Genomic DNA, 13,506 nt, shown 5'->3' with positions numbered 1-13,506 from the left:
CGCTATCTGCTCCTCAGGCCTGTAGTATAAATAACAGATCCTAAGTACGAGAATGCATCTCTGATTCGTAGACTCTCTTACTTATTTGTTACCCTTTAAAAATATTTATTAACTTTAACATCGAAGGTTACCCGGCCCCTAGGCCACCCTCCCAAAACCGTAGTCTTTTCTATCTTGTGCTTGACCTTTTTTCAAAAATCTAAGTTGTCAAAACTTGGCCTAAAAGTGTGCAAAACACGACATTAACAATTAACATGTTCAAACTCCAAATTTCGGGTCATTCCATTTCCAGCAGATACTTCATTTATTTAAAGAACAAGTAGTTCATACATACAATCAGTTTTACGAAGTTTGGAAAATGGGCAAATAATTTTGAGTACGACGATCCAACACGAAGCTTTTGATCAACATCCCTCAATTTTATTGCTACGCACAAATGAATTTTATTCCTTCTTGGCATGCCTGTGATAGAAAGCTTTTATCCTTCTAAGTCCATCATCAAGCGAAGAATACTCAACAGCAGTAGAGATCCGAAGCCAATTCTTTAGTCCAACAGTAACACCTGAAGCACATATAATCATGAGCATGTAAGCAATCATTTCTTTTCTTTCTTCCCCCTCCCTCCCCAGCCCAAGTTGAGAAATTAGGAAAGATCTCCATTTGTTGAAAAGGAAATGATCATAAAATATGATCTAAAGGATTTACATATAACAAATTAATCAAATCATCAAATGTCAAATAGTCATACATCTCATAGAATTTGATGGATATTGCATCATTAATATCCGTCAATAAGAATAACAGGTTAACCACAATAGTTGAATTTTCTTACATAAAATGACTAATAATCCTTTGGCTCTCACACCAATCGGTTGGATTAGCCTTCATTTTCACGGGAGATGGTATGGCTTAAAGATGCGAAAAGGTTACTTCCATATCATAGCCCGCTATATAGGATGGCCAAAAGGAAAAAAAGAAATTGTTAAGCATTTTGTTTGTTGGCGAATTCCATGCATCAAAACAGGTCTTAAGTTGTGTACGAGTCCTGCATATTTTTTTTTTTTTTTTGGTGCAAGTCCTGTATTATTTGAATTGCATCATTTTCTTTATTGAAGTGATCTTATGTGCGCTCTTATTAAGCTTATTACCGTGATGTGTTACAATCCCACATCGACTAAATATGAGATTAATTGGTAGTTTATAAGCCCCTACGCACTCTTCCTTTGTAAGCCAGTTTTCAAGGTTGAGTTCTACCTAGTGGGTTCATAACAAATGGTATCAGAGCCACCCCATGTATGCAGTCCATGTTGGGATGGTTGCAATCGTGCGGCATAGGAGGTGATGCCGGCATGACAGTGTTCGTCTGGGATTAGGAAAGACCTAGAGCACAGCCAGCCCGTGTGAGTGTCGAGACCACAATGGACGCTGGCTGCAGAGCGTGGTAGTTGTTACGATCCCACATCAACTAAGTATGGGATTGGTTGGTAGTTTATAAGCCCTAGACACCCTGCTTTTGTAAGCCGGTTTTCAAGGATGAGTTCTACCTAGTAAGTTCACAACACGATGGATTGGTTAGAAAACTAGGCACTTAAAACTTAAGAGGTAAGAATAAGGTCCAGTTCTTCTATTGTTGAAAATCTCATTACCACCTGTTTTAAATTCGGTCATATGATGTGTCCAAAATTTTATCCAAAGGCTGAAACTTACCATGTCAATAATCCCCAGGACACTCTAAAGTGACAGCATAAAGGGTGGGTGGCATCCATCCCTTACTTGGACCTCTCTCTCTCTCTCTCTCTCTCTCCCATACACACCAACTCAGCCATCATCTTTTCACTCTCTAATTATTTCCATCATCTACAACTTTTCCCACACGGCTTCTCCCTTATGGATCTTTTTTCCTCATTCAACAGTTCAATAGAAATTTAATTTAAGTATTAAGTGGAGTCAAGGTTCAAACTCATGACCACCTTTCTGATACTATGTTACATCACTAGTCGTTCCAAAAACTTGAAAATGACAGGAAGATGTGCGTTTAATAGTGTAATTTATATTCGACTTATTAAAAAATAACTTACTAAAAACTTGTTTAATTTATGTTCTAAACATATTTAATAACCATGACGGTGCATGCCCACAAACACCGCATTTCGAAGGAAATCAAACAATTTTATCCATGAAAGTATGAGATGTTCGAAATTGTTGATTTCTTACCTGGCAGAACAAGGACGGATTCTTCCTTGGCCAACTTCATTGAGAAGTCCACATCATCGATAATGCCTTCAAGTACTGATAGATTTAGCTTCACCTCTTACCAAAAATAAACCATTATTTTGAAGCCGATAAGCCTCAAAGTTTCTTATGCCCTTACCATTACAGACATGGACCCATCTGGTTTGTGTGGACAAGTCAGGCAAGGGATCTCTTTAACTCGATCAAATAAAAGGTCAGCAGCTTCTCTGAGTAGGTTTAGAATATTTGAAAAGAAATCCTCTTCAGTTTGCCCAAGGATTTGGGTAAGTGCCCCCTGAAAACATAGACTATTTCGTAATACTTTTTACAATAGCGCATGGTAAGGAAAGTAAGGATATAAGATAGTGTATGATTACATCCTTCATTATATGATACTCCATTTCTATTATAACACAATGCATAGAAGTACATGCCCGTTGAAGAAGCAAGCCAAGAGAATATAAGATCCATGAAAAACAGAAAGTAGCAACTATAAAAGGCCATTGTCATCATTTTTCATGATAAAGTTCAAGAATTAGTGGATACAGCAATTGGAACTAGAACTTACAACTTCTTATAGGTAACTCCCACATGAAATTTAGTAGTAGCAACTTCAATAGGCCGTTGCGAGTAATACTAGGTACAAGCCCCAAATAGATGAGCCTCATACAAGCCCTTTGTAAAAAAGTGGGTCCCACTAATAAAGAACAGTTTTTTTTGTACTTTTTTAAGATGGGGTCCACTTTTTTACAAAGGCTTGCGCGGGGCTTGTCTATTTGAGACTTGTACAAATCATTTCTATATTTCTTATATGTAGGCATTTTCTATATATAAACAATCAACACTTCATATCTAAAAACTAAAACTTCAAACCTGTATCGCTCGGTGTATTTTAGAAATTTAGGATGTTAGTAAACACCAAGATATTCTTCTTGTTTCATGCATTAATTCACACCATTTGTATGTACATTCACTTAAACTTCGCAAAAAACAAAGTTATAAGAGGTACTGCATTCTTTTCTCTTTAAATTTTTTCTTTAAACACCATTAAAAAAATAGACTTAAACTAGGCACCTGCATGAATGTTGGGGGATCTGTGGTGATGTCAAGATAGCTCTGGATGCTGTCCACTAACTGGAGAGAAGAAAACACAGAGAATAAGTTTATCATGCAAAATGCTTGTTGCTAAAGAACAAATGTCTGTCATAAAGACAAGTAGCTCGAGGTAAAAACATTAATCAAAGCAAGCAAGGAATAAGTTTCACATTCTATAAGTAACTTAAGCTACTATCTTTTTTTATAAGTAATAAAAAGTAACTTAAGCTACTATCAAAATTCGAAGGTGGTGAATCTATATTTAGTCCAAATACTTTGGGTTTCTCTGACGTTGGGCCAATGTGCTTACGGGTTTTATGAGCTTCTTTACCAATCCAAAAATAAAACAAATACTTTGTTTTTGGATTTCTGTGTATATCAGCTTTTGCACATCTAGAATGTTTACACGAGAAATTTATGAGTGTTTATTCAAGGGAAAAGGGTGATTTCATCCCCAAGGTACCTAAGGGAAGGAATTCATCTTCATTTTGCGCCTGCAAGAACGCATTGAAGAATCACCACTTGAAAGAAGTTATCAATTACAATGCATAATCTGGCTAAAGCCTATGCTTCTCAACTACAGCAGCAACAATAGTCTATGCAGGTCAAATCACCAATGCTATTGATATAGATAAAGCACAAACCCCTTGTTTTTGAAAGATGCCACCAGGGTCAGTTGTCACTATCCAACCAAGACTCCATCCAGGAACAATCCATCTCTTTGATAAAGACCCAAGTGTCAGTACTGGTACAACTGATCCAAACACTCCCATTGGCACAAATGGATTATTCCCAAAAGCTAGATGGGCATAAACTTCATCTGAAATAACGAAAATACCAAGTTTTCTAGCAGTCTCTGCAATCTAAGTAAACAAAAACACAGTAATTGCAAATTTTAGTTAAAAAGAGCAATCGAATCTTGAAAAGAATGCATATAACTTCATATATATTAATATTGAACGACCTTTTCAAATGTTGATAGGTGAAGACGTTTCCACATGGATTACTAGGGTTGATGATAACCATAGCCACTGTGTTCTCATCCGCAAGAGCTACAACAGAATCAAAATCAACCTCCCAACCTCTTTCAGGTATAAGATCGAAGTGGCGAGCTTCAAGGTTACTACAACCAGCACGAGCTTCATATTGTGGGTAACCTGGTCTAGGAAGTAGAATGTTGGCACCAGGACGTGCAAGGACAGATAATACGATTTCTATTGCTTGGGTGCAACCAATTGTGAGATACATGTCGTCTGGTGCTAAATGGTATGAAAGATCTTTAGAAAGATGTTCTGCAACAGCCCTATGATGAATTGAAGCAAAATTGTCAATCTCATTGCACTATTCTTGTATTTGCCAATATATGAACTCACTTTCAGAATTTTAACAAAATTGTTATATCATTTATACCTGACTGTGATATGTTGTTTATGACACAAATTTCTGATACTACTTATCTCCTCACTAGTTAAAACTTGATTTCAAACTCTAGCCTCTGAAAATTGGGAATGTTAATTATCATCTATATGTCTGTTTGATGTTATAAATGTGAACATACACCACTAATATGTCATCTTCACATACTAAATAAAACCAAAGCTATATAACATTAAAAATTTATGCTGCCATTTGTTTTTTTATTACTAAATAAAAGTAATGTGAAGTTAAAAATGAGGTTTTAACTTGAGAAGAGAATGTTATAATTTGAGTTATACCTAAACCAAGCGGGTTTGAACATACAGTGTAAGGTATGATTTATGGCTTCAAACATTTATGGATTAGGGGTATTAGTCTTTTTACTCCAGGGAATAAGATTTAGGGCCTTCAAGGCTTTTAAGATTTAGATTCTTTTAGAAATTTTCTTTCAAGGGTTTAGATTTTTTTTCTTTTTTGATTTTAGGAAAATATGCTTAAAAAACTTCATTATTAAAGAATGCAAAAGGCATAGCCTAAGTATAAACGGAGCACACGAGGGAACACCTAACCAGAATGGAAGTGACAAGAAAGTCATGAAATCTCAGCCCATTAAAATCAATGGAAGTTGCCCAAAGGAACAAAGTACTGAAAAAGAAACCTTTAACTTCCACCATCGTCCACTCGTGATCCTCAAGTTTCTATTATTTATGTCCCTCCAATGCACCACACTAGATAGATAGGGACCATCTTCCACACCGCACAAAGTTGAACCTACAATCCAAGCATTCAATAGCAATAAGAACATTATAAATTTCTCTACCTCTGACAAACACATGTTGTGGCTTGTTAATTCATCTTCTCCATAGCCCTACGCAACTAATTAGCAAGGACTTTAGCAATTATCTTGTATGCCTTACACAATTTATTATCCAATCAAAGGTACCCCAGAGAGGAAATTCCTTAGCCGGCTAGCCATGCTGATGGTGGCTTCATCCCTAGCAAGACCAGAGGAGGTAGAAGCACCTCCCAACACCTCCCCATCATCCCTCGGCTCAGGACCATAGTGGAGGCCAAGGGAGAAAGCCTCAGGAGACACCGCCACTAAGCCAGCCCCAATCCTACGGGCCTTACCCAAATCTTCCACCAGGCAAACAACATCGGTGTAAGTGAGTTCAACATCTCCCAAACTGACGTCCTCATTCGTGAGGCCGCCCAAAGGAACACCCTCCTCTAGGGGAGAGGATCATCCCCAATGGAGGGAAAAGGAGAGGGGGCAGAAACCTTGCCGCTGCCAATCCCCAGGTCAAGTGGAGCAGTCTCTCCCCTGGAGACAATGATGGGCAAAGAGTGGAGAGTTGAACCTTTGCCCTCGCTCTCTTCTTCAAGTTCTTCTATAATAGGAGCAGGGCAGCATCGTTGCCCTGGGCACCACGATCGCCTAGGGCACCATCTTCACCGCCCTAAGTTCCTTCGTGGGCCACCTGGTCAGCAAGGCTCAATGAAAAGGTGGTGTCCATATCAACATTGACCTCTTCGCTTACCTTTGGCAAATCAGAAGTTTCGAATGTGGGGAATTTGAATGTCAAACTAGACGCCGAATCAAGATGTTGAGAAGGAAGACCAAAATCAAAAGCGGTCACTAGGGCAGAAAGGGCTTGACCCATCTTTCTACCCCAGTCGTTCGCCAACATGCACACCTTCTCCAGGTTGGTTAGCCACGATGGAGGCACCAACACCCGTGCCCACAACCCTTCTCTTCGTCGCAGGAGAAGGCGTATCCGTAGTAACAGCGCGAGAGCGCTTCCACAAGGCCTTTGGAGTAGACTTAGAGGAAGGCTTCATTGGGGGAGATGGCACCACAACCTTGGTTAGGAAAAGGCAACCCTTGACCTTTGAACGGTCAGACATTACCAAGAAACGATCAATATTGGCAGGTGTCAAAAGGATCTCAGTCCAAAGGCTGTCCTCATGCTCGGCTGCCCAGGAGGCGACCATGTCCACAAGGGGTTGCTCCCGTTCAGACAGAGGGTCCAAAGCCGCCGCAAGGCCTTTCTCGTCAGGAACCTTACTCCAGGAAGCTCTGATAGGGAAGTCCTAGCTTATAGCCTTTGAATTGGAAAATTCTCAACCTATGCCAGAGACTAAGGCCTCGTTTGTTTCTACAGATGAGATGAATTGAGATAAAAGTTGAAAATTGAATAAAATATTGTTAAAATATAATTTTTTAATATTATTTTTATTTTGAGATATGAAAAAGTTGAATTGTTTATTATAGTTTGTGTGTAAATTTGAGAAAATGGTAATGATTAGATAAGATGAGAAGAAATGAGATGAAAAGTTTTGTGAAAGTGAATGAGGCCTAAGAAGAACCTCCCCGTCCATTGCTTGGCATTTGAATGGCGAGTCTCAAAACAAGCCAACCGCAGATTTTTAATCCGAAAGCTGCATATGTTGTCCAGAGAGCTCCTCCAAGAATAAAAAGCCAAGAACTCTCGAACAATTAAATCTGGATATTCTTCGGAGCGGGTTCCAAAACCAAACAAAACACAATACAAGAACAAAGAAGAACCCGTCATGCGTGAGAATGAAGCTGCGCAGGGGCTAGCCGCAGAAGATCAAGAACGTCGCGTACTGGGCAATAGAAAGGAAATTGCAAACCGTGGGTGAGGGCACAAATAGGAAGAACAACCTTTTCAACGAACCCTTCTTCATCGACGTAGCCACGATGAGGGAGTTCCCGGAGTATTGAGTCTAGAATCCTGTAGGTGTTGCGCAAATTTGCAAAGTCCCTGGCAATAAGGGTGGAACGCCACCCAAAACCTTCGAAGCATAGGACATCCTTAATAGAGGAAGACTCTGGGACAGAAGGGGTTTGGGATGTGTTTTGTTGGGCCATGAGGATGATGAAGAAGCATAAAGAAAGGAAAAATAAGAGAGTGAAGAAGCAGAGGGAAAGGTAATGATGAAGAGAGGTCAAGAAGTCGAGATAGTGGGGTCTCAAGAACGAAAAGAAGACAGGAAGAATTCAGGAAGAAGATGAAAAATGAGAAGGAGTAGGTGATGGCTGCAAATCATCATTACCTAATTAAATGACGTGGATGAAAGAGAACGTGGCGACAGTTACTGTGTAACGTACATATGTTTCTCAAGTTTGAAATTCCCGCCTCTTGGTAAGTGGAAACGACGAGCAAAGTAATTAATGGGCCAGCGGAGTAGTCCATAGGTCTAAAACCCCCAGCGGAGTAGTCCATAGGTCTAAAACCCCAGCGGGGTAGTCCATAGGTCTAAACCCTTAGTGGGGTAGTCTACGGGTCTCAAACCCCGTTTGAGCGAAGCGAGACGTTTATATGTCGAAAGCAAACTAAACAAGTCCCTCATTGGTGAATTCCCCATGCTTACACGCGAGAAAAATTAGCGGGGTAACTAGATAAGTTAATATTGGCCTAGCCCAAACTAGGGTCCCAAGGCCCATCATCCATAAAGGATAACTACTCAAAGTAGCCGCGTGGATCGAACGCAAGCCCTAGCCGCCCTATTTATTAGGGCAAATAAACCCTCATGTTATAGATATAGATAACGTGGTGATTAGATAATTCCAATACGTCAGGGATGAGCCTTATAATGGCTAAGCATTGTGCAAAGTTGATCAATTTATGGTCCTCATCCAACATTCTTCACGCCTATATATAGGAGCAACAAGTAACCCTCGAATCTACTGATTAAACATTCTTGAGTTATTATCCTTCATTTATTGCTGACTTAGGCATCGGAGATAGTACAGGCACACTGTGCCGCCTATGTAACGACTTGCAAGTTAACGATCACGACCGGTGATGGGACACATCCTTTTCATTCACAAATAGACAACACACGTACACATACATACATATATAAATATATGCTTGTTCATATATATCACATTGTCCTCCAAGGTTTAACTGAAATTTGCAGCTCACCACCAGTTTCCTAGCCTCGGTAGAAGCTAAGCAATATTCATTGTGCAATCTCCTTCTTCAAACAACGATTTTTAAAGTGGCTCAGTGAACATGGTTGCGTAAAAAATTTCTTCTGAAGCCTTATAATCATTCACTAGATTTTTTTAAAATAATAATAATAATAATAATAATAATAAGGAAAATACAATTGTCTACCAAACTATTTTTTCTGTCATCTAAATTACTAAAACAGTCATTTGAAACCTAAAGATAAAAGTACGTAGTAATTGGGACTGAATAAATCTCTGCCTCATTTGAAGTCCCTAGTGTTGTAGCATATGACTTTGTATAAGCCATAGGAGCATTTGAAGCATTAGGGTTTACCTCTAAGACATAATTGGCAAGTTCTCAAAGAAATTTTCATATAATTAAGTCGATTAATTATTAGATAGTCCTGAAGAATGGGCACGTGATACTTCTAATCAGTCTATCATTAAAAAAATGCTTCCACAAATAATTTTAATATCATGACATGTTTTTATAGATAAGAAGTACCACGCCATACTTAGTCTAGGACTACTCCATACGAATTCTAGGACTATCTAATGTACAAAATGTTAAGCCTAGGGAAAAATTTATAAAAATAAAACTTATAGATTAATACTTAAAGAGCATTAGTAGTGAACTAGGCATAGTCAAATTTTGGTCAAACTTTAGCTAGGCTACTAAGAAATACTTAAAGAGCATCAGTAACTCATGAGTTTTGCTATTCCAGAATAAAGGGAAGTCGTATACAGTATACGTTTGGCTATTTCAGAGTTTAGAATCTCGGTTTCCCAGTAAAAAAAAATCTAAAATACCTATTTCTCATTTGCAAAATTCTCTAATCTTAAAAAAGACCATTAAGAAATTATATCAATTGGAATAATATGAACATTAAAAAATCAATGTGTACTTTTTAATAATAAATAAATATTTCAATTACAATTATAATTAAAATAAATGAAAATGCCAAAATCAATATTTTGATATAATAGTGATAGATTTGGAGAGTTTGTTATTTGGTGTTGTTGAAAAGTGGCTAGCTAAATTTATAAAAGTGAATTTTCTAGTCAAAGTTTGGCCAAACTTTAGCTAGGCCACTACTAATACTCTTAGATTGTAAAATATAATTTATTATAAAATAAGTTTCACGAGTAAATTATAAATCTATTTTTTATAATTATCTTTACACATCTAGCAAATCAATCCCAAATCATGGAACCGTATGTGATTAATTGAGCATAATCTCATTATTTATAGTGGCATTTTTCAAATATTAATACTTTTCACCACTATTGTATTTTCCTTATTATTATAGTTTGTGACGTCCAAAGGCCAAAAGCCTGCGGACTTTGGACATCACAAACTATATTTATTTTAATTTTATTCGTTATTTTCTATATCATCCATTCATCATATATTTGGTAAGGAAAAAAAAAACTTTATAGAAATTTTCAGCTGAAAATTTGTATATTTTACTTATACATTTCTTTTTTTTGATACGTTATATTTTACTTATACATATTGACAGGTTACGCAAGTAAACCGCGGATTTTGAAAACAGTCTTGATTCCCAATTTCAAGGGGAGGGAGGAGCTTCGGGTACGACTTGAACTAAAGCGTACTGACAAATTTGCAGGATAAATCATTGAAACAGAGAGGATTTTGAAGCATACCTCCTAGCCTGAGCTACACCGAAGGAGGGAGGGTAGCAGTTGAACTTGAAGGACCGAACAGCAACAGCAATGTGGTCAGCGAATGAAGGGGACGTCTGGTAACTCGGAAACATTGTGGGATCAGCACCGCCAAGAGGTATGGTGGGCCGATTGTCGTCCTTATTGCGGTTTTCCATCAGCTGGTTGAGAACACCTCGAACGGAAATGGAGGAAGCGTTTAACTCCGGGTTCCCGTTGAAACCCCACTTCCGTGCTCCGTCGGTGTCCATGCCTTGGCCAAAGCAAAGAGGCTGGGTTCACACAGTGAAGTACTGAGCCCTTGAATATAGAACTTTCATTCAAGAGAGCGACCAAGAGACAGGTGACAGGGCAAACAGGACTTTGTAATGTCTATTTTTTATGTCTATTTTGTCACTTTCTTTGTAATGTCTATTTGGTCACTTTCATGCGACTTTGAGCCCTGGACGGACATAAAAATGCTATGGAAAATCACAATTAAATTCGTCCGCTCGGTTTGACAGGTTCGGCTCTTCTGCTCGAATAAGGATGCTTTCACCCCCATTTTAATGGTCGCGTGAAAGACCAGTTTTCTCAAGTATTCCTAGCGCATCACGCTACAAAATAGAGTTATTTTTATATAGTCTTGGCATCAGTCACTGTACGGTATGAGCTAAAAGCACATCTTATTTGATATCGAATTTTTTTTCCTCTCTCTCTCTCTGGCTCGTTTCTCTTTCACTCATTTAAACACCCACCCCTCCCCCTCCTAAAAGAAAAAAAAACTTCAGTTTCCACTCCCATACAAAGCATAACTTCGGAGAAGTTTGTATTTGCAACCTATCTTAACTTATTTCAACTCATTTCAACTCATCTCACTACTATTTATTACTATTCATCAACTTTTATTCACAAATTTCACTACTATTCACAATCCATCTCAACTCATCTTCGAATCCAAACGACACCTTCATCTTCAACCTCAAGCCCGACGAAAGCCCTCAGTCCCCAGCGTGCGAAGCTTCCAGTCTGCACCCCCAACTCCAAGCACCTTCGACCTCAACCCGATGGAAGACGAAGTCCCCAGGCAGCGAAACTTCCAGTCCGACCCCCAAGCACATCGTCTCTGTGATTTCTTGATTTGCTGTATTTTTTTCCTGTAGAGTTTGATGAACATGAGTTATTTTGTCCATCAAAGTGGGGAAATTTCAACTCTATCCTCAACACCTTAAAGAGAAATTTCATACTGGCATGGCTTGAAGATATTATTGGTTTAGGATGGTTTGCAGTTTCTCAAGAAACATTAAGGACAAATACATTATTGACAGATGATTTTGTAGTAGTCTGTAGAGGCATCTTCGTCCTTCTTCTTCTTCCTTTTTTTTTTTTTTTTTTTTTTTTTTTTTTTTTTTTTTTTTTTTTGCCAAATTTTGGAATTTCTAATAAGAATGAGAATTGTTACCATTAAGAAAAAGAGAATGTTGGAGTGGCATATGTCTTGGAGATTGACATGGTTTGTAGGCGTACAGTGCAATGCCTAATGTGGAATGTTTTGGAAATGCTCCAAATTGTGATTTTCCTTTCTATGATTTCTTGTTTGAAGAAGTCGAATTCAATTCTTCATCCAGTTTTCCTCTTCACATATCCACCTCCTTTCTCAATATGTTTTTTCTACTAACTTTTCACCATTCAAAGTCTACTACTTTAAAGTCTCATACTTATGCTTTCCAGGTTGCCAATTGATGTTTATAGCAAGATAAAGGAACTAGAGACGGGGATCCTTTCCAATGATTCAGGGAGCCAAATGGCCATTTTCTGATCTCATTATTTCTAGGCACCTGCTCATCTCCTTTTGATTACAACAAAATAGGCGGAACTAACTTCATAGAGTTGTCTAGTTTAGCAGTTTTTGTTATTACACTTTTCCATGTCATGTAAAAGGAAAAAACAAAAGAGGAGAGATTGCTAGGATTCCTTAGGTAGGTGTGATACAAGATGGTCCCTTGTAGGAGGTTTGGCTAATGGGAATGCAAAGATTGTAGCTAGTTTTTACTTGTTTTTATTGCAATTCTAATACACATTGCAAAATAAGCATTCTGTTTTGGTTTGTCAAAAGGGGCTGGTCATTTTTATGCTCTTCCAAAATTTATACATTTTTTTGTACAATTTTTATTTTTATTCAAAAGCAAGTTTTATGTGCAAAATTTATTCCAAGTTGAGTGAAGTTCTAAAATTTCATCATCGGTTCTAAAAGACATAAGAAGCTTGAAATAGTCTCTGAATTGTTAGTTAAAAAAAAAAAAAGATCGTTTTCCTGCTTAAAGAAAAATTCCAATAGCAGTTGATCAGTGTCGATCAATTCTAATTTTTATTTCCTTCATTTATCTGAGTGTTCCTCGAACCAAGCGTTTGTTGCTTAGAAAGAAAAGCAAAAATATATACATAATTGGAGCGAATATTACAGAATCAACACGCATTCAAACTTTACAAACAAAATATTACAGAAGTTGCTATTGCTTCCAGTCTCGAAGGCAATCGACCTCCTTCTGCAATTCCTCCAATAGTTTCTCTGATATCTCCAACTTTCCTTGCAATTCTTTAGCTACTTTGTTGTGTTTCCTAATGACCAAGGCAACAAGAAGGCAAGCCACTACATCGTTCAGTTCCTTTATCTCCTTAAGATTGCCCCTTTCTCCATAATAATCTCATATAGACTTGAATCCAATTCAATGAGTGAAGAAAAAACCAACCCTTGTCAAGACTTCTTGTGCTAGTTGGTTTCAAATGCTCTATGGCGGAAGACGGTAAATTCTCCACAAGGCTCAAAGCACGAGCTAGCAGAAGTCGAGCTTGGCCAAGATATGCAAGAGAGGAACCAATGGAATTGAAAAGTAAAATCAGAATGATATTTCTGTATTTATGTACATGCTAGTGATCTCTATTTAAGTTACAAGAGAAATGTCAAAGAATGAAAGAATTTCCTAGAATAAGAGTAGGAAAATCTGCCTAACTAATTGACAGGAAAACAAAATCTTCCTAAATAGAAACTCCCTAAACAATATCTACCATAAATTACTCCACTAATACAATATCTCAATATCTATCACTAATTA

General features: G+C 37.8%; 1 protein-coding gene across 1 annotated transcript; it reads right to left on the bottom strand.

The window, feature by feature from the left end:
• Positions 1–277: 277 nt before the first annotated feature.
• LOC121253273 (nicotianamine aminotransferase 1-like) lies at positions 278–10,933 on the bottom strand. Its single transcript, XM_041153270.1, has 7 exons — positions 10,397–10,933; positions 4,293–4,630; positions 3,972–4,192; positions 3,307–3,366; positions 2,372–2,527; positions 2,215–2,308; positions 278–562 (listed from the first exon to the last, which is right to left on the bottom strand). The coding sequence occupies exons 1-7, from the start codon at positions 10,663–10,665 to the stop codon at positions 444–446; spliced, it is 1,257 nt and encodes a 418-aa protein (XP_041009204.1). The 5' UTR covers positions 10,666–10,933; the 3' UTR covers positions 278–443.
• Between the last annotated feature and the right edge of the window lie 2,573 nt (positions 10,934–13,506).

This window comes from Juglans microcarpa x Juglans regia, chromosome 2S, assembly GCF_004785595.1.
Source record: "Juglans microcarpa x Juglans regia isolate MS1-56 chromosome 2S, Jm3101_v1.0, whole genome shotgun sequence".
Classification (NCBI taxonomy): Eukaryota; Viridiplantae; Streptophyta; class Magnoliopsida; order Fagales; family Juglandaceae; genus Juglans; species Juglans microcarpa x Juglans regia.
Note: the sequence above shows the minus strand (reverse complement) of the source record. Positions and strands in the feature narration are given on the sequence as shown.

Coding starts and splice junctions, on each gene's coding strand:
- LOC121253273 (XM_041153270.1), bottom strand. CDS start 10,665: ATGGACACCGACGGAGCACGGAAGTGGGGTTTCAACGGGAACCCGGAG. Junction 4,193..4,292: donor CACCTATCAACATTTGAAAA/GGTCGTTCAATA, acceptor TTTTGTTTACTT/AGATTGCAGAGACTGCTAGA. Junction 563..2,214: donor ATCCGTCCTTGTTCTGCCAG/GTAAGAAATCAA, acceptor TATGTGCTTCAG/GTGTTACTGTTGGACTAAAG.